The sequence below is a fragment of the Musa acuminata genome, chromosome BXJ2-8 (assembly GCF_036884655.1).
Source record: "Musa acuminata AAA Group cultivar baxijiao chromosome BXJ2-8, Cavendish_Baxijiao_AAA, whole genome shotgun sequence".
NCBI lineage: Eukaryota > Viridiplantae > Streptophyta > Magnoliopsida > Zingiberales > Musaceae > Musa > Musa acuminata.
The window spans coordinates 42,741,915-42,761,903 of NC_088345.1; the positions used below are offsets into that span (position 1 = coordinate 42,741,915).

At 41.0% G+C, this 19,989-nt stretch overlaps 3 protein-coding genes across 4 annotated transcripts; 1 reads left to right on the plus strand and 2 right to left on the minus strand.

Annotated features, from left to right (window-relative positions):
* Positions 1–291: 291 nt before the first annotated feature.
* LOC135619514 (L-ascorbate oxidase homolog) lies at positions 292–7,427 on the minus strand. Of its 2 annotated transcripts, none has more exons than XM_065121609.1 (12): positions 7,272–7,427; positions 5,997–6,387; positions 5,170–5,267; positions 3,447–3,623; positions 2,975–3,334; positions 2,763–2,872; positions 2,002–2,272; positions 1,805–1,907; positions 1,379–1,724; positions 930–1,295; positions 769–847; positions 292–664 (listed from the first exon to the last, which is right to left on the minus strand). In XM_065121609.1, exons 5-12 carry the CDS (start codon positions 3,113–3,115, stop codon positions 449–451), a joined length of 1,632 nt encoding a protein of 543 aa, XP_064977681.1. In that variant the 5' UTR covers positions 3,116–3,334; positions 3,447–3,623; positions 5,170–5,267; positions 5,997–6,387; positions 7,272–7,427; the 3' UTR covers positions 292–448. The 2 variants fall into 2 exon arrangements, with proteins under 2 accessions (XP_064977681.1, XP_064977680.1); XM_065121608.1 differs by having other exon boundaries at positions 5,170–5,285.
* Positions 7,329–9,181, minus strand: LOC135619516 (ribosomal RNA small subunit methyltransferase, mitochondrial-like). The gene is made up of 2 exons (XM_065121610.1): positions 8,673–9,181; positions 7,329–8,568 (listed from the first exon to the last, which is right to left on the minus strand). Exons 1-2 carry the CDS (start codon positions 9,111–9,113, stop codon positions 7,861–7,863), a joined length of 1,149 nt encoding a protein of 382 aa, XP_064977682.1. The 5' UTR covers positions 9,114–9,181; the 3' UTR covers positions 7,329–7,860.
* Positions 9,182–9,676: 495 nt separating this feature from the next.
* LOC135583852 (potassium transporter 7-like) lies at positions 9,677–18,273 on the plus strand. Its single transcript, XM_065121611.1, has 10 exons — positions 9,677–10,097; positions 10,403–10,631; positions 10,728–10,976; positions 11,136–11,186; positions 12,473–12,733; positions 13,875–13,927; positions 14,041–14,155; positions 14,436–14,690; positions 15,787–16,309; positions 17,180–18,273. Exons 1-10 carry the CDS (start codon positions 9,849–9,851, stop codon positions 17,703–17,705), a joined length of 2,511 nt encoding a protein of 836 aa, XP_064977683.1. The 5' UTR covers positions 9,677–9,848; the 3' UTR covers positions 17,706–18,273.
* Positions 18,274–19,989: the final 1,716 nt, after the last annotated feature.

Genomic DNA, 19,989 nt, shown 5'->3' on the forward strand with positions numbered 1-19,989 from the left:
AAAATCTGGATTCATTTTCTTGTTACTTATGGGTTGTGCAGTTCCGGAACTGAGGAAAAGCAATGGCATTGCATTTCCTTTTGGTTCTATCTCCGCGCTTGTTAGGGGCAATCAGATGCCATTTGCCCTGCAACATCTTTATCTACTACAAAAACAGATAAATGCGAGACATATGCGTGAGTTTTCGAGCTGGCATTTATTGCATGCAGCAATGCTTGCTTTCTTTGCCTAACCTGCGTTCTGATATAATCACATGAATGCAGATCATACACAGATTCAATTAGATCTCACTGAAATAATCGGAGATTCATAGTATTTGAGATGACTGAGAGAGATTGGAAGTAGTACAAAGAACAGTAAGAACTAAAAATCCAAGAAGAAATCAATGGAAGAAGCTGGCAAGAGAGAGAAGAGAGATCGTGTCAGCGAAGATGCCTGTGCTTGTGCTTCACCAGAGTGGCCTCGTTCGACGGCCTGACGCCCGGCCGCAGAGAAGGGCGTTCCTCGGGATTGGATTCTCGTCCCTCCATGAGTTCGCCGGAGAGTAGACGCGGATATAGAACTGCTGACCCAAGTACTGGCGAACCCAGTTTTCCGATCGGACGTTCCACATGCCCACGTTGTCCAAAGGCATGTAGATAGCTGACCATGAGTTGGGATACACCTGCAATCGCATGCGATCATCAGCAGCAGACCCACCGGAATGAATGCCGTGTATACTTCTCAGCAAACCAGTAAGACTGTATCTAAGCATAAATGTCATAGTACCTGAACAGTGCAACGAGATACTGCATCTCTTAGGTTGTAGCTATCCCTGCTTGCCGGTGTCCATTGCCCTCCATCCATTCTGCCATTTCCAAGTCACCTTTGGTTACAGAATCACAGGTAAATCAATCTTACAGATCGTATGTTGCAGCAGCAGTTCTTACCCGACGATCCAGAAGTTATATCCATCGATATGCCAAGACTGCACGCTGGTCTCGGAGTTCTCGAACACGATCTCGACGTAAGCTCGGAAATCGGCCGCCATGACTGATGTTCGAAGAGAAGCAGGCCCGGATGTGGGGATATCTGAAATGCTTCCGAGTTCAAACACTCCGGAGATGTTGTAGAAGTCCGCTAGCTTAAGGGGCGTATCAGCTGGAATGAAGGAGAGACTGTTGACGGCATATCTCTGCTTGCCGTTGATGACCGGTGCAGAGTTGGCAAGCCTGATGGTCCTTGTGACGTTCACATAGCCGTAGTGATAAGAGCCTTGGGGATTGGGTCTCGGTCCACTGGCTGTCAGGTTCCACCTGGTGTTTGGATGCACAAGAAATGTGAGAATGCCTGATCATTGGAACAATTTGACGTGTAACGACAGTGTGAGGATATATACCTGATCGATCTCGCCTGGTTGAGGGACCATTCGATGTCAGTAGTCGGCCCGCCCGGCGGTGGCTCGACCCGCTTCCCGTCGGAGTAGCTGTAATGGAGGATGGCGGTGGTGGAGAGCACGGTGGTGGTGAATCGCGTCGAAACGACGATGTAGTAGTCCATGGGTGGCTGATCAGCCGTGACGAGGAAGGAGTAAGACTGGCCGAGGTGGATGTCGAGCGAAGAATATGTGTTTTGGAGGGCGTGAGATCCTTCCACCTCCACCAACAGCAATGCATGCCCTTGAATCCTTATGTTCAGTGATGTTGCCACCCCCACGTTCGATACTCGAAACCTATACGTCTTACCTTAAAGACGAGGAGTTTTAGGTGAAGAAAATGAACTGCTACAAGATTATGTTGATCGATGCAGAGATGAGAACAGGTACCTTGATCGACAGTAAATGCGCTTCCATTCGATCCTTGGCCATTAATTAGAAGACCATCAGGGAAGGGAAGATCTTTGCCACCGTCCAATATGTTTCTCAGGTCCTAAACAACACAAAAAGATAAGTGGGGAAGGATCATCAAAGTGGACTGACTACATGAAGAAGAGGAGTACGAGTGTCAGCAGATGCATGCTTACAGTGTGGTTAGCCTTGTACCAGTCGCCAACCAAGACAGTGTAATCGGCGGCCGGAGGTGCAAAAGGCACTGGGATTAATGGGCGGCTTAGAACTCTGATGCCACCATATCCACCGGCAGCCTTGTGGAAGGCCAGCGAGGGGAAGTAGAAGTAGCTCCCGATCTGGTCCTTCACTTGCATGGTGTACGTAAAGTTCCCACCGGGGGGGATGGGGCAGTTGGTGCCATAAACACCATCTTGCCACGAGCTTCTCCTTTGTTGTATTCCGTTCCTGTAAGAAGAAGACCAATGATATCCTTAAACAGGTCTTAAATCGGTATCATCGAATATATGATGGAAACAGAGTAAGACTTTCAGGTTCGACGCACGAGACAGATGCACAGAAGATGAACTGAAGCTGAATCAAAAGTCAGATTTCTCTCTCTAAAAAGAGGAACTAAGAGCTGAGTCAAAGCAGACTAGGCAACCTTTCTGCAGGTCAGAACCTGACACAAGATAGCCACCAAAAAGAGGAACTAAAAGCTCCTTAAACTTTTGACCTTCAGATCTTGCTCTTGGCGATATGAGATTAGATCCCACACACCGACATTTATCACCATAAAAGCGTCCGGTCTGATTCAAAGAAACAAGAAATAATCTGGTAGATCGTCGAGCACGCATCCCCAGTCAAACCAATAAGCCAAACATGAGACAGGGAGACACGGAAGATATGGTGCGTCACGATGAAACAAGGGAGAGGACTAATGGTAGAGAGGAGTAACCAGGAAAAGAGGAAGGGCTCCGGCAAGCTGTTGAATACATTGACGATGAGGTTATCGTTGGTGACGGCCTCGATCTGTGGCCCCGGGAACTGCCCATTGATCAAAATCCCCTGCGTCGGTTCCACAAGTAAAGAAGAGCAGTCTCTTTCAGTCTCCAGAGAAGGCCAACGAGACCAAAGAAGGAAGAAGCATGACAGGAAGGAAGAGCAGACCTGTTGCTTGACGCCGAGAGGATAGATATCGCCATAGGTCACGTTCCAAGTGAAGAACCTGTATGGGCTGTCCCCCAGCACGCAAGAAGGCAGCAACAGCAGCAGAGAGAGGAAAGAGGCCAAGAGGCGACTCTTTCCCATCCTCAAAACTAGCAATAGGATGCTGCTGCAGGAACGGCTCCTTCTGACTGCTGCACAGAAAGGAGGTGAGTGAGGAGAGAAGAGAACCGCATGCAGCCCAACTCTCGATCCATGACCATGATATAGATGCAGCAGAGACAACGAGAGAGAAGGGAGAGGAAAGTGCTATCCGTCTGTCAATGGAGTCGTCACTCTGATATGAGCTGTCAGCGGCTGATGCTGGGGGAAAAAAACAAGGAAGGGAATTAGCTGGTGGTGAGAGGGATGCATTTGTGATTCACCGAGATCTCAAGTTCCTTCATTTAAACGATTTGATGCGTAAATATTTCACCTTCTTGGAGGAAAACCCACCGAATTCCCAGAATGCTTTCACCTGACAAATGGAATCCTTCCTTGCGAGTAGTGCCATCTGGCAAAGATGCTTTCAGACTTTGCTGCTGCTGCTGCTGCTGCTTCTTAGAGACCAAGCTGGTCTTTTTGACTTCTTGAACAACAGTTCTGGCATCATCTGCAATGAATGTGCGTCTTGTCACGGTGGTTTCTCAGTGAGATGGGAGTAGCAATTAACGAAGTTCAATTCACGAACGTATGAATCCCAAAGTTTTGGATGCATAAGATCTCTAAAAATAAGTATGACGACCACTCAATCGCAGAAAGGAGAGGAAATAATGTTAGTATATTAGAAAGTATCATGCGAGAAACGATCAAATTGTTATCGTGGCATGAGTATGCAGAGCAGCGAGAAGGCTCTACGCGCATAGGCATTATTACTTAATCAACGCATTTGATTGATGCGAAAAGGCAGTGATCAAAATCCTTCTTCCAGCAATTTATGTCAGTCTATCTATGGAAGGTGGTGGCCAAAAGAATATGAAGTTGGTGTGACAGAGTCATCTTGGAAGGTGATAATAATGTCCAATTTGCATGACATGATCATGGGGCAAGGAAGAACCGTAGACTAACATGTGAATGTCTCAGCTCAAAGACACCGTCCCATTACCTACCTAATTAAAGCTTAAGACCATGTGGGTGCATGGGCATACAAGGTGTTCACTTATGCACCCATCTCTATGCACATGCATCGTTATCAAACAACATTAATTCCACAATTTTTATTCCACCTACTTTGAGTAATTCTTTGTATGTAACAAAAGAATTTTCATATGTGACATATGGTTAACTTTCTTTAGCTGCTGTAAGTTTGCTGTTAATTGAAAATTCTAATTTATGTTGAGATCGTGTAAATCTCATACTTGAAAAGCATTAGCAACATTTCAAATATTGTATAGACTTCTTTTATCCTATCCTCAGAACAGTTATCTTCACTATTTCTAGATGGATACTAATAAGAATGACATATGCATAGGATAAATACTATCTTAGACTATACTAAAATTCATGTAATTGATGCCAAATAGTTGGAATATCAATACATGATATATGTCATTTCTCAAACCTTACAAGGATATATAGAAAACAAAATTTTCTGTTTTTCAAAGAAACCCCTAAAGGTATATTATCAGTATAAAAGACCTGGAGGGATCAGAACATGATCTTGCAGTTCATTCACAGAATTTATCTAAGATAGAAATTTCTCAGCTACTTTTTCTTCAGATTATTTTTTGACATTTGACTACAATAGAGAGCCAAGTTGTTCTAAAAACAAGTGTTGATATGTTGTTGGGTGCAAATACTTCAGGCTGAAATAATCATCGGTTCAAGTTTGAATAATTATTCACTCCATTTTCCCTTCAGAAAGGTTTGCTTAGTTATGATTTTAGGTTATTTTTCAGAACAAATGACATTAACAACCACTGGTGGATTTCTTTATACCATATCTCATAACTTCCTATTCCTGAGAAAAATCGGTTCCAAAATTTCTAACAGTAAAATTTCTCTTACTAAAGTTCTGATTATGAAATCAAGTTTGCAAGTGAACAAACCAAGAGTACAATCACTATCATCTGCATCTTTCTAAATAAGTAAACATGATGTTACTTGTGACATTGGAAAGCCAAGATCTTAGTGCCGGAATAGAGAAAGTCATGACTTACAATGTCTGGTTCAATGAAGAACTGGAACTGCATGAGAGAATGAAAGCAATTAGGCGCCTGATACTGCAACATCTTCCAGATGTAGGTATCACCAACTCCTGCAAGTCTTAAAGCTTCTGCATTAACACAACATCTGCTTAACACCTATTCTCAACTGTGATAAACCTAATTCAAGAAGTCTCACAAAATATCTATGACATCTCTCAGAGCTCATCCTGGTGGAAAGCATATCACTGTTCAGTTTCATCAGAGGTAGCAAACATAAGATGCTTCTGCATGCTGGTATACTCATATCTGGAATATGCGTGCATGTGTGTTGTTAAGTCATTGAATCCTTGTTGTTTTCTTTAATTTGTTAAAATATATCATATTATATTGTTTGACATTTGTACCTCAAAGTAATCAGTTGCAAAATTTTGGATCCATCTTTTTCTCTTTCATTGCATAAGTAGATCATCCAGTCAACTGATCACATTTATATGAACAGATACATTCCTTGTCGGGTCTATATATATGCTACATTCCTGCTGTATCTTTTTGTGATGAATCTACAGGGTGATCATGAATATCTAAGCTCCTACATTGCATGCAGGGATCAAGATTTAAACAAAAACATCTACAAGCAACCACCAGAAAGTAGGCTTAGCCTTTTGGTTCCTTTGCTTTTTTTTGCAACACAGTCTGGCATAAAATAAAATATGTAGGGTAAAGTTGAACTGTGAGCTTAATAGCAAACTAATTATGTTTGATTGACAATGTGCTAACGTTATTGATAACGCTAATGCTAAAAATAAAAATTGTTAACCTCTCGTAGTTGACCAAGTCACCTGGCAAAAGGTTCTACTGTGGTCGCTTTCCAAACTCCTCCATGGGAAGAGAGCTTTGAGCAGCTGAGATTGATTTGGCATGGGTCAGAATCTAACAGTTGCAACTTGCAACTAGCCATCTGGAGAGCCCAATACCACCAATTATGCACAGTATGGAGGGTCTAACACAGACTAAAATGGCTCTTAATCTTCTATCAAATGCACCCAATGTTATATTTGGTGGTGATATGAACTCAGATTAATAGTTAGATGGCCCTTTCCCTCTGCACGATGGTTGGCTTGATGCTTGGAGTGAGCTGAGACTTGAAGAGAAAGGATGGACTTCCGATACCAAGTCAAACCCAATGTTAATGCACAACAGGCCATTGCGGAAAAGACTGGATAGGTTCATCTGCAAATTAAACAACTTCAGATTCATCAAGGTGGACATGATTAGCATGGAAGCAATACCAGAGCTTTCATACAGGAAAGAGGAAGATGCTGCCTGTTTTACCTGTGTGTGTGTGTGTGCACTATGAGCTAAATGCTACAATTTTATTCTCTATTAAATTTATGTTAATGCTTTAATCAACCAGTTGCTCCTTTTTGTTTCTAAGGAAATAATTATCAGATAATAGTATTGGCTTTCAGGAAGCAGTCATTTTACCCCATGATGTCTGTGGCATAAAACCCTTTTCTGGTGGGCAAGTGTATTACATGAGGCACACTGTGTAATGTTTGGAAGTTTTCACGCATTTATAGTTCCTCCAAAAATTGATTTTGATTTTAGTCCTACTAGTTCAAGTGATTAGTGACTGAATAGACACCCATGGCACAAGCAGTATCCAATTGCATGCAATTTTTTTCACTTACTATCCAGTCAAATGACATTGCCATTGTGAGAGGACCATCAGATGTGGGAAATCCTTTAGCAGACCACACAGTTAAAATTGAGTATATCACAAAATAGCATTAATCATCAAACATTCATAACAGAACAATGACAGCGCCTCTTGCATCAATCTCACAATTATAAATATTAGAGAATAACTTAAGTAACAAGTCTCATCACAAACGTGAAGGTTTTTGTAATCCTAATTGTGGAACCTGGATCACTCCTATCAATCAAAAAGCAAGAGCTGGCTTCATGGAGCCCTTCTCTATTTCATCCATATTAATCAACACTTAATGAGTGATTGGTTTTAATTCTTATGCATAGACTGCTAAACCAATATTATGTAAAGACCTCTTGATTTCTAGGAGAACTCAGAAAGCTATGAAACATAATGCTGATACCTTAATTGATGAGTCATACTCCAACATCCGTTTGCAATTTGAGCATGGAAAGTGAAATAGATACGTACATCTCTGCAGTCAACTGAGCGATGATCTAAATATTGGTACTTCAGCAACAACAAGCTTAGGATCACATATTAGAGAGACATCAAATGTCAAAAGTTCTGCATCAGCTTCTAGCATAACAGAAAAGGCAGTAGGCTTGTCAGTTGTTCTGGACGTATAACATGATGGTATCTGCAGTTTAAAGATTGCCTTCACCTAGGGTTGTGGATAGAAGAGAAACAGAGTACTTCACGTTGAGCTTTGCTGAATCCTCGGAAGAAAGACTTCCAATAAATTGGAGAATATTCATTTCATTTTCCCAGCAACAAGCAACTCCTTGAATCATATCAGTGGCATAAGTCAGAGCTCACAAAACGTTTCTGTTGACTCTTTGTAACCCATGTGAGTACAAGTAATCAGGTAGTCTGGAGCTTATAATGCTGGTTATATCACAAGATCTATCCACAAATAGAGCAGACAGCTGCTCTGGGAATTGCTTTTGCTTGTAATCAAACACAATGGGACCAAATAAGTTCAACTTGAGCTATCGAAACTGAACACCATTTTGATTAAAAAGCTGTAGCAGATGCAATAATTCTTCGTTGGATAATTTGGAAGGTCTCTTCCCTTCAAAGCCCCCAGACTTCAATATCCCAACAGCCTTCTCCTTAAAAGAACTTACTTCAGATGCATTCTGCTCCAAAAGATCATCATCGTCACGATTGTCATCATCATTCTCCTCGGCTCCATTATCATTCTGCTCCTCTTCCATGAAAACTTTGGTAGATCTTCCTTCAGACTTGGACCTCCCAAGTAATTCGGCGATCCTCTTCTTCTGCTTAAAGATGGCACCCAGGGTCTTGTTCTTGTTGCTGAAGCATGTGCGGGAGAAAGCCAACCATTCATCCAAATCAACCTCAGGAACATCAGTCCTGGGCTGGAGACGCACCAGCGTAGAGTCCACCTTTGGGCAAGGCACGAAGTCCTTCTTGCTCACGTCCATCAGCAGCTCCACTGTGGCCACCAGTCTCACGTTTGCAGCCAACCGGTTGAACTCCGAGTCACCTGGCACGGCCAGGAGCCGCCGGGCGAACTCCTTTTGGAGCAAGAGCACCGCGCTCCTGAAGCTGGATGGCCTGCTCGTACTGAAGAGAAGCTTCGCGATAAGAGGTGACGAGATCCCGTAAGGTATGTTAGCGACGCAGATGTCGAACTCTGGGAACTCCGTCTTCAGCGCGTCGCCAGTGATTACCTGATACGTCATGTTCCCATTCAACCCAACAAGGTACAGCAAATTCCTATTCTTACTTCACCGAGGAATTACGACGAACAAATTAAGGGCGTGGGATCGAGTACCGTAAGTCGATCGTCGACGCCGAGGCGAGACGCGCGAGCGAGGACAGAATCGACCATGCGTGGATCGATCTCTACAGCGACGACTCTGCGGGCAGACTGGAGGAGCCGGGCGGTGAGATTGCCGGTGCCGGGGCCAATCTCGAGAACGGTGTCGGAGGGGCGGAGTCCGGCGACTCGGGCGATGGTGTCGAGGACGCGGGGGTTGGTGAGGAGGTACTGGCCGCGGCCCTTGTCGAGGCGGAAGCTGCGGTCCCAAGGTTCGCCACCGCCTCCGGCGTCGTTCCGCCTGTGCCGATCGTCGGGGTCGTCATCGGGGCGGCGGCGAGCGGCTTTGGTGCGGAGGTGCAGATGGCACTGAGATCGGAGGAATGAAGGGAAGGAGGCTTTGTGGAGGGGGTCGAAGTGAAGCAGGCGACAGAGGTCAGCAGATCGTCGCGCCATCAGGGGAGGAGTGCACGGAGTCGAACGTTCAAGGATGATAGTGGGTCAAAAAAATTTGCACCTGCAATACGTTAATACATGCATTAATACATACGATATATGAATAACCCTTTTGTTTTAATATATATATGTATATAGATAATTAATTGGAAGGGGTAGGAAGGTGAAATGAGTAGGCAATAAATAATTAGGAAACAAAATTTGAACCTTCGATTAGTCAAAAGACATATGTAATTACACTAGTTAGTTATATTCTATCTCTATACTATGACCGCTATGACGGCCGTTTAGCGAAACCACGTCAGGGAGCACCGCAGTCAGACCTGTGTAGCTCAGCTGCCTTGACCCATGCGGGATGCACGCTAACTCTCAGTACCCAGTGGGCCATATGTTCATTTGTTGTCGTATCAGCTTTATTTGTGGGTTTTCATCCGTGTTCCCTGACTCAGAACAGACAGGCTTGCTTTCCTCGTAACGCCCGTGGTTTCGGGCCTCCCTTGTAAACGCCGTCTCCGAAATATTCTTTTATTTATTTATTTTTTCCACCCTGGATATCCGGCTTCGTGAGTACGCTTCCGATTGTCCACTCTCTGATGCTTCTTCCCATTTCCTCTCTCTATAGAGTCTTAATCCTTAATTCCTTGTCTTCTCTCGATTCATTTTCATCCTGGTGATCTTTTATGTGGTTCCTGATGGATTAGGGTTCGGTTTGGGAAATAATTGGTGCAGAGCTCGATGGCGGAAGGGTCGGAGAGGGGGTACGGGCAGCTGGCCAAGATGGACTCCACCGAATCCAGATGGGTCGCCCGGGACGAGGAGGAGGATTCGGATGTGGAAGGGGAGTCGTTGTCGCAGAGGATGGGCCTGGAGTCGGAGGAGGAAGATGATAATGTGGAGCAGAGGCTGATCCGAACCGCCCCCCGAATCGATTCCTTCGACGTCGAGGCTCTCGAGGTACCTGGTGCCCCTAGGAACGATTTTGAGGTGGGTATTTATCATCAAATTGGGATATTTCTTGAATTTATCATGTTAATTTGATTGGTATGTCAATGTATCCTGATGGCTATTGTGCAGCATATTTTCCAATGCAATTAATTATGTTGATATTTTCTGATTATCTTTAAAGAATATGAAAGAATTGATTCTTCAAAAAGAAAATGATGGTGCATAACTCTTGGTAGTGTGGCAATTGAGGATTTAGATTTGGCCAGCTTTAAAGAAAACCTTCCTTTGGAATATGTATTTTCGTGCTGGTGATTGCTCTAAAGCCGGTCTGCTTGATTGCGCAGGATGATAGTCTGGGAAGACATATAGTGCTTGCTCTTCAGACACTTGGAGTGGTGTTTGGTGATGTTGGGACCAGCCCGTTGTATACTTTTGATGTTTTGTTCAACAAGTATCCTCTCGCTCAGAAGGAAGATGTTCTAGGAGCACTCTCTCTTGTTTTATATACTTTGATCTTGATACCACTTGTGAAGTACATCTTGGTTGTCCTCTGGGCCAATGATGATGGCGAAGGTATGCTAGGAGCGTATGCATGGGTTTTATTGTATGCAACCCTTTTTTACTAGGAGGTTATTTTGGTGTCTTCTCATTATGCTGTACCTTTTGCAGGGGGCACCTTTGCTTTGTATTCTTTGATATGCAGAAATGCAAAGGCCAGTCTTCTTCCAAATCAGTTGCCTTCTGATGCTCGCATATCGAGTTTTAGGCTCAAGGTGCCATCGCCGGAGCTGGAAAGGTCTCTAAAAATCAAGGAATATCTTGAAAATTCATTATTACTCAAAAAGCTGCTTTTGATTTTGGTTCTTTTCGGTACCTCTATGGTGATTGCTGATGGTGTTGTCACTCCAGCAATGTCAGGTTGCGTGATTAGTTTCCTCAAATCCATATTTACTGCTATCATGTTGCCTAACATTTGAGAACAAACCTAAAAATCTTGTTGCTTTGCCTAACTAGTAATATGTCTTTTTTTTTCGTTACTTCTTATATTATTATTTTATTTAATATTTGTGATCGCAGTTATGTCAGCTTTCAGTGGATTGAAGCTTGGAATATCTAGTGTCGAGCAAGGTAACCTTGTGATCATAACTATTATTCAGATGCAGGCATCTTTATATGAATGTTTTTGTTTAACAACCGGTGAAATGTGAGCATTACTGATCACATTCAATATTCCTGCAATTCTTCTGATAGTTTTTAATCGATATATGTTGTGATAATTTAACTGGTTTATCTAATATCTATACTATATGTGATGTAGAAGGCTGTGTGGCTGGTGAGATTCATGGGTTGCCCACTAGTCGCACACCATATTACTTTTTTTTATCTGTGCACGGTACATGTGGTCCAAGGTTGTCTATCATATATGAAAGGCCTTCCATTGTGTCCTTGGAGTTAGTTGAAGTTTTTGTATGCCTTCTGAGCTTCATGCCTTCCATTGTGTATTGGGTTGGAGTAAGTTGAAATTCTCCTATGCCTTCTGAGCTTCATCTTTCCTCTTACAATCTTTTAACTGTTTAGGATAACTGTTGTTAGAAAAAGGGGTGATGAGAGACATAAAGAGGAATCTTGCATGATTGAAGAAGTATTGCCATTTGTGGTATTCCATCTTTCCTAAGGTAGGAGTCATCTTTCCATAGCTGGGTATGGGAGGATGACCATTCTCCAAGTACGGTTGGTGAATTGTATGGGTGCGAAGTGTCGGGCTTCCTATAACCCATGCGGTGAGATGATGATACCACATGTGGATTTTGAGACATAATTTAAGTGCCACCTTTTGTGGATGACATGGATCGTTATTCATTAATGCAGACCATCCACCACCAAAACCATGCCATTTACAAAAATACGTCTTGTCACATGGTTGTTTCCATCTCATTGATCAATGTGGCTGGTTTGGATTAGCCCTCCACTGATAGAATTGGGTTATTGCCACTCAGATAGTCCAATAATGTAGTTTCTGACCAATGCTGTTTTATTTTAATCAGAATAAATATGTTCAAAGCTAGTTATCAGGCATGACTTGCGATATTTGAGTCCAAATTTGTGTCTTATTAGGCGTGTCAGATGGATTGGATGATCTTTTTCCCACCCTTACCTTAACCTCACCAATTAAAGAAATTGATAACCATTAGTTAATGTATCAAGATCTTGCAGATTCTTCTAGTGTAGTTTGTTCACTGAAAACACACCTGGGCAAAGTAAGCCTGTGAAGATAATCCATGGTGAGGGATGTATTATTATAAATCTTAGATTGGAGCATGAAATTCAAGTGTAGCTCTTTTTTTTGTCTGTTTAGTTTTCTTACGATATATTTATCAGTGTGTATAGTTAATTTTCTCTACAACTTTTTGCAGACGAAGTGGTGATGATTTCAATTGCATCTCTTATTGTCCTGTTCAGTGTTCAGAGGTTTGGAACAAGCAAAGTTGGGCTTGTTGTGGGTCCTGCACTGTTCATATGGTTTTGCTTACTTGGATTCATTGGAATCTACAACCTTTTTAAGTATGGAACAGATGTTTTGAGAGCATTTAGCCCTGTTTATATCTACTATTTTTTCCAAAGAAATCCAACTCAGGCATGGATGTCTCTTGGGGGTTGTCTTCTTTGTGCAACAGGTAAGGAGCAATCTTTTAATTTTACTTATTTACTTAACGCAAAAGAACAAGTCATTAACTCGATGTCTTGGGTATTGTCATCAGGTTCTATTTTAACATCCTATTTTTTCTTGAAAAAGCAACTGTATCTTGTGTTGCAATAGTGGAGGTTTGACATAGATTGGTACATTCTTCATGCCTAATCTGTACCTCAGGAATAACTGCAACTTATTATGGCCAAATAAGCGTTCTAGGTTTTTATTGCTTCCATCAGGTTTAAATGGTAAAGTTATAGTATTTTCACTGTCTGATTAAAGGTCCATTATATGCATTCTACAAAATTTGTTGACTGTAATTGTCCAATCAGTGTTTGTCTTCCATCAGAACAAGTTGGGATCTAATTGATAAACTAATATTGTTGATCTTAGTCCAATTAGGTAACCTAGTTGTGATATATTAGATGTTTACTATCTTTCATTAGTAGCCAAAATCGTCTTTGATGACATTAAACGGTTAGATGCTACCATTTTTTGACTTCTTCACTGAGTAGCATGTCCAGCTTGTTGCCATATCAAAAACCAATGACTATCTCCGTTAAATATGGATGAACCAATATAAACTAAACTGTACAATACAACTGTACCTTGAGTAAACAAAAAACTTGAACCATGTTTGATGTCTGTTTGTGAATATGTAATATTTACAATGTTGTCCAAGACAATGGCATTCTACCAAGATATCTTTTGGTTGCATTCAACACACAACAGCAATACTGTAATTCCCAGCTGTGTCAGCTAAGATCCCAGAAAAATAGGGCATTGTTGCATTTTTTAAGTACTCCAAAGTCAACTCATTATTCAATTAATATGAATTGGAGCTTTCTACCATAACAAACATGTTATTTTGTTAATAGTTTCTTTAGTTCAGGATCCGAAGTGCTTTCTAGTAGCAGTCTGATTTTGATATAACTTGACAAAATGACTCATGTGGCAACTTGAGTATAATGAATATGATAGCATGGAGATTATGTGAAGTAAAAAACTGAAATCCTTGGTTACTCATAACAAATACTTCTGTAGCCCTTCTTCAGCTTCTTTGTTGCTCAACATTATCTATAACTATTTCTTCAAGCTAAGTGATTGACTTGGCCATTGCATTTCAGGATCTGAGGCAATGTTTGCTGACCTTTGCTATTTCTCTGTTAGATCCGTCCAGGTAAAGCATTGAGAACTATGAAAATTTGTTTCTTTTTCTTTCCTTTCCTGTTCTTTCAGAACTTATTTTATAACATTTTTACATGCTCTGATTACTTTAGCTCCTTATTGCAGCTCACCTTTTTGTTTCTCGTTCTGCCATGCCTTATCTTGGGGTACCTCGGTCAGGCTGCATTCCTTATGGAAAATTTTACGGAAAATCAGCAGGTCTTCTTTTCATCTATCCCGAGTAAGCTAGATCAATCTATTTCCTTTCTTCATTACTTTCTTCTAACTGATATCTGCAAGTTGAAGCTAGATCAATCTATTTCTTGTCTTTGTTACTCTTTTGTATCTGCAAGGTTGTCTTCTGCTTGTACTTGTGATGTTCTAATCCATGACACCATCAATCTTTGAGCAACATTACAACTTTTGATCAGTAAACTAGGTCGAAATCCATTTAATATCACAAGTATGCTTTCAAGGTTTGGCAAATTTTCAGGACATAACTATGCTATTTACAATTGCAGGTCGAGCTTTCTGGCCAGTCTTTCTCATAGCAACTATGGCTGCGCTAATTGCAAGTCGAGCAATGACAACAGCAACTTTTTCATGCATAAAACAATCAATAGCTCTTGGCTGTTTTCCTCGACTTAAAATCATACATACGTCTCGGAAGTTCATGGGCCAAATATATATTCCAGTGATAAACTGGTTTCTGCTGGTTTTCTGTGTGGCATTTGTTGCTACCTTTGGTAACATATATGAGATTGGCAATGCATATGGTGCTTTATTCCTATCCTTTTGCTTATCTTTTGCCTTGAAAATGATATTTTGGTCCTTTTTTAAATTTTTGTTTAATTATGATGATAATCTTCATGACAATGTCTTTTGGTTGGGGATAAAAAAGCTATGGGTAATATGTAGGTGGAGAGAAGAGAAATTTCTGATGCATTGAAGCAAGTAGTCATACTCTTTCTATGGATCACCTCTTTATGTGTCACACTTTTTATTTCTCCATAATTTTGTCTCTTCATCTCTATGTTGTTTGGTTAGCCAGCCAACGTTTGGGGCTTAAGACTTGTTGTTCTTGTTGTTGTTGACCAATAGTTCTTGGAACTCATTTTCAGTCACTGAGATTAAAGTTACACCACCTTTCTTAACCATTTTGAATATAATTGCCTGTGTACAGTCTGATTGAATGTTGGATAACATATGGACGTTCACATGGAAAGGTTTTCTTATGATGCTCTGATGGATGGATTGTCATGATTCTTATTTACCCATTCTTACATCTTGTAGTATACCTTCCATGATCAAAGTTTGCTCTTGATTTTGATATAAGCAAGTGTTTGATGAGAAGTCCAAGACCAACTCAAGAGTTATTAGCATTGGTGAGGCTCTCTCCTAGGAATTCACATCCCACTTCCTAAACGGAATAATAGAATAAGATGGTAAATTTTTGGAAGCTTGAGAAATCTACACTCGTATGCTTAGATGATAATTATTGTTAGGAGTTTTTTATCTTCATGGTCAGAAAGAGCATGTCATTAGTGAATATGGTCCTTCGGTCATTGGCATTTTGATTAGTTTTTCTGCTATATGGAATATGCTTCCTGAATCCTGAGTCCATGTGGCATACTCAATGAAGAATTTTCAGTTAATGCCTCTTGAAACTTTTGATCAGAAAATGTGAAAGATTATGAGATTGTCTCACTATTGATATTTCCAACAACACTGGTTCTTCCTATTTCATTATATATTTGTTTCCCTTTTCCAAAATATTTTTTGAATTTTTTTCCTTTTTACTGATCGGAATAGCCCATTCATTCATATATGTCTCCTGTTTTGTTTCCTATATTGACAAAACATATTGTGCAGGCATTGCTGAGCTTGGCGTGATGATTATGACCACAATCTTAGTAACTATAATTATGCTTCTTATATGGCAGATCAACATTGTATTTGTGTTATGCTTCTTGACTTTCTTTCTGGGGTTGGAACTACTTTTCTTCTCTTCAGTTCTGGGTAGTGTGGTAGATGGTAGCTGGGTGATGTTGGTTTTTGCAGCAGTATTGTTTATGATAATGTACATATGGAACTATGGCAGCAAGCTTAAGTATGAAACTGAAGTGAAACAGAAACTTTCTATGGATTTGATGATGGAACTGGGTAGCAACCTTGGTACTATAAGGGCCCCTGGAATTGGCTTGGTTTACAATGAGCTAGTCAAAGGAATCCCTGCAATCTTTGGTCATTTCTTGACCACTTTGCCAGCAATTCACTCAATGATCATATTTGTGTGCATAAAATATGTGCCAGTTCCTGTCGTGCCACAGACAGAAAGGTTTCTCTTCAGGCGGGTCTGCCCTAAAAGTTTTCACGTGTTTCGTTGCATTGCTCGGTGAGAATAATTTACTTGGCTTTTGAGATGTTTATATTTAGTAGTTTAGGATAACACTGTGTGGCAAAGATAAAACAATGAAAAACACTTCCAGTTTCTTCTGTCAATTAAAATTTGCAAAACAATATTTATTTTCTTCTAGTGCATTTACTACATTGACAATTCTGAAGGTTTCCATGACTGGTCATTGTTCGCACTCCTAGTGCCTTGACTTAGATGTTGATGTCCTCTCTAGGAAACTATTATCAGTGGGAACTTCAACGAGTGAGAAACAGATCCCATGTCTATGCACCAGATGAGGATTCTTTAGTCTTGAATTTGGTTCTGTACAACTACGACCTAAACTAGAATGAAAGGTCAAATTTTTTTTAATCGAGTTACAAAGATGAAATCAGGAGTCCTAAAGGATCTTAATCTTAACAGTAAAATTTTATGTTGAAAATTGGTTAAACTCAAACTAAAAATTGAGTTGAGTCAGATTTAAGTTCTCTTGTCTGTTTGTATATTTATGGATATTTTTTATGAATTTTCAGAAACATTTTATTGTTATTCAAACAGCTACATGTCATTGAAACTCTCTTTAGCAAACATATCCAGCATATTCTATGTTCATAATTTGCTGTCCTATTTTTCTTCTTTCCATGATATTGTTATAATATACTCAAGTAGGGATGATATCTCTGGCACCTCACCCTGGTCATTTAGTCAGTTGGTGGTCTGTAGCTCACTGATTGATATGCACCACACTGCTGTCCTATGGATGCTATGCTTACAAGGAGTCGATGACTTGTACCATCTATCACAGTGCAGTTGTTCAACACCTCCACTAATTTGTCTGCTAGTGTGCTTAGTTTTAGATATTTGATGTAGGTATGGCTACAAGGATGTGCGTAAAGAGCATCACCTGATATTTGAACAACTTTTGATTGAAAGCCTTGAGAAGTTCATACGCAGAGAAGCCCAAGAACGTTCACTGGAGAGCGACGAGGATCGTGACACAGACTCTGAAAATGAGGTTTCTTGTTCAAACATTCTTGTAGCTCCTAATGGCAGCGTTTATTCTCTTGGTGTCCCGCTTATGGCTGGTTATAGCGGTATTGATAAGACAATCTCAGAAGCAAGCACTTCCTTTGATGAGCCACGTGATGAAACTGTGACAGATGCACGACAAAGCCTTGAGCGGGAGCTCTCATTCATACACAAGGCAAAAGAGTCGGGCGTAGTTTATCTTCTTGGACATGGTGACATTAGGGCTAGGAAGGAATCTTGGTTCATTAAGAAGCTGGTTATAAACTACTTCTATGCTTTCTTGAGAAGGAACTGCAGAAGAGGTATTGCATCACTAAGCGTTCCCCATACAAACCTGATGCAGGTGGGCATGACTTACATGGTCTGATTTCCTGGTTGCTGCTTTTTCTTCAAGTTGGGTTTACAAATAGTTGGTTCCCATATGTTTGGAACTGTTTGAAAGGTGGTCTAATTTGTAGATTCAGCTGACCCTGGATCTTTAAATGCTAACAAGGATATTATCGAAAGAGTTGTTTGTAGAGAACTGATTGCCCATTCACTTTGATAGGGAGGAAATCGTTCACTTGTTTCTCGATGCAACTTCTCTCCCTTTTTGTCGTGGTAGAAGATTGCATCTAATAATGACATCTTGATGATTAGAGTTCAATACACAGATGCAGCAGACCGATATATTCTGGGGTCCCCTGTTTTCAGTCTAGTGTGCATTGTATGTGCAATGTATTCGGTATTAGATACGTTTGCTCAACCTTCAGAACAGTATAGCTTGCCTTGAAACGTGAGTACATTCACGACTGCAGAGATGTTCTTTGGTTACTTTTGATTTGTATTGGCAACCTTATGTAGATCTTTGATTGTGGGTCGTGCTTTGTGTTCAATCCATATCAGGACATCGTGCAGATGATTTTAAAATAAATCGAATTATCTTTCGTGATCAATTTTGGCCATTCTATGTTATCTTAGAGTTGTCTATTATACCATTTTATTATGATTTTTTCCTACAGTTCGGAGTTTCCGTGTATTCTGATACTTCATTTATGCAGCAATTCTGTCTTCTTTATCTTGCATTGTTTTTATCTTCGTCTTCTTCATCCATGGATATAATAAGTTGGCAAACTGATCCGTTTCAATTTGTGTTCTCAATTTTGTCTTCTTTTTCCCTTTCTAGTGTATGAGTGATCGAAGAAGCGTGCTTTTCTTTTTATAGGACTCTGCCAATGAACCCAATTAACTCTCATCTTCACCCAAAGGCAATGGAATAATGACATGGGATCCTTTAAGATTGTATATATATGCATGTATACAAGGCACTGCTTTTGCACTAATCTTTTAATATAATTCATCATCTTTTAGCTAAAGGGCCAGCCAGGAAAGACCATATAGACACAAGAAGTAGACTAGCTAGACTCCCTAGATATGTTGGAAGAAACCCAATGCTTCAAAGAATGACCTACCTGCAAATCCAAATAGGAGGAACTTGAAACAACACTCATTCGATCTTGCTCTTGCTGCGTGAGATCACGTATTGGGCACAGTGGAGCTCCTAAAAATATGTGCAGTGTCACATCCCAACGTTGTGGGAAGCATCATTTGATGCTATAGCTCGGCCTTCTGTTTCCCCTCCTCCCTCGTGGATTGCAGATTCCTCTGCGGTAGGTCTCTGACCACCTAAAAGTTCAGTGACAGCACCGTCGGAATGAGTTAACCATGGAGGAGTGGCTTGAGACGCCTGTCATCTTGCTGAGAACCCTTCCTTTGTTCTGAAACACGACAACTAGAGATGTCTTCCTCGACTTAAAGCTCGTCTCCATGATTGGAATGAGACGATTACGATGTATGAGGCCTACGAATGAATGATGCTTAAGCTTTTGAATCGTTCTGAGGCAAATGAGCTTCCATTAGGCATATATATATTATTATGCTCATGATCACACGACGTCAGCTGCTGGTTTATGGAGACTTATTTGCCACCTTGGTGGGGAACTGCACGTAGAGTAATGCTCATCATCATGGCATATAGCACAGAGGAGCCTCAAGAACATGCTAAAAAGACATGCTCGATCCAATTACTCTTAACAAGATCCAACAAGCGATCTTAGTGGGACCAAGTGGAGCTTGGATTAAGACTAAATTAATCTCCATGCCACCTGTGTCAACCTGAGCCACCCGAAACATTCCCTTTCCCGGAATTCCAGGCATGCAATTCCAAAACCCGAGACTCGAAGCTGGTGAGAATGGCTGGGATTAAGAAAAAGAGCAGATCAACTTGAAAGAGGAGGACGAGGATCCTTCTCTAGCAAGAAAGGGATGATGCTGTTTGTCTACCATCAAATCTGGGAAAAGTAAACTGGGGATTCCTGCCAGAGTTATTCCTCTTCTTTACTGTTTTCCATGCGATGAGGCCATACTTTGCGAGGGCGTTTGTTTCTTCCAATGTTCCATCTCAGACCAGGTTGCTCCCTCTCTGTGTTCATATACGTGGATTTATGTTGGATTGATTTGATCTTTGCCAACCAGTGAGATCCATGAATTAAGCTTGCACAACAGGATTCATCATTGTTAGATTCCATCGCTTTCTTTCTCTGTTCTGGAGATCAAAGGTCAAAAGAAAGCTGAGTCATATCTGGAGAAGATCTACAACACAGTGGTAGGAG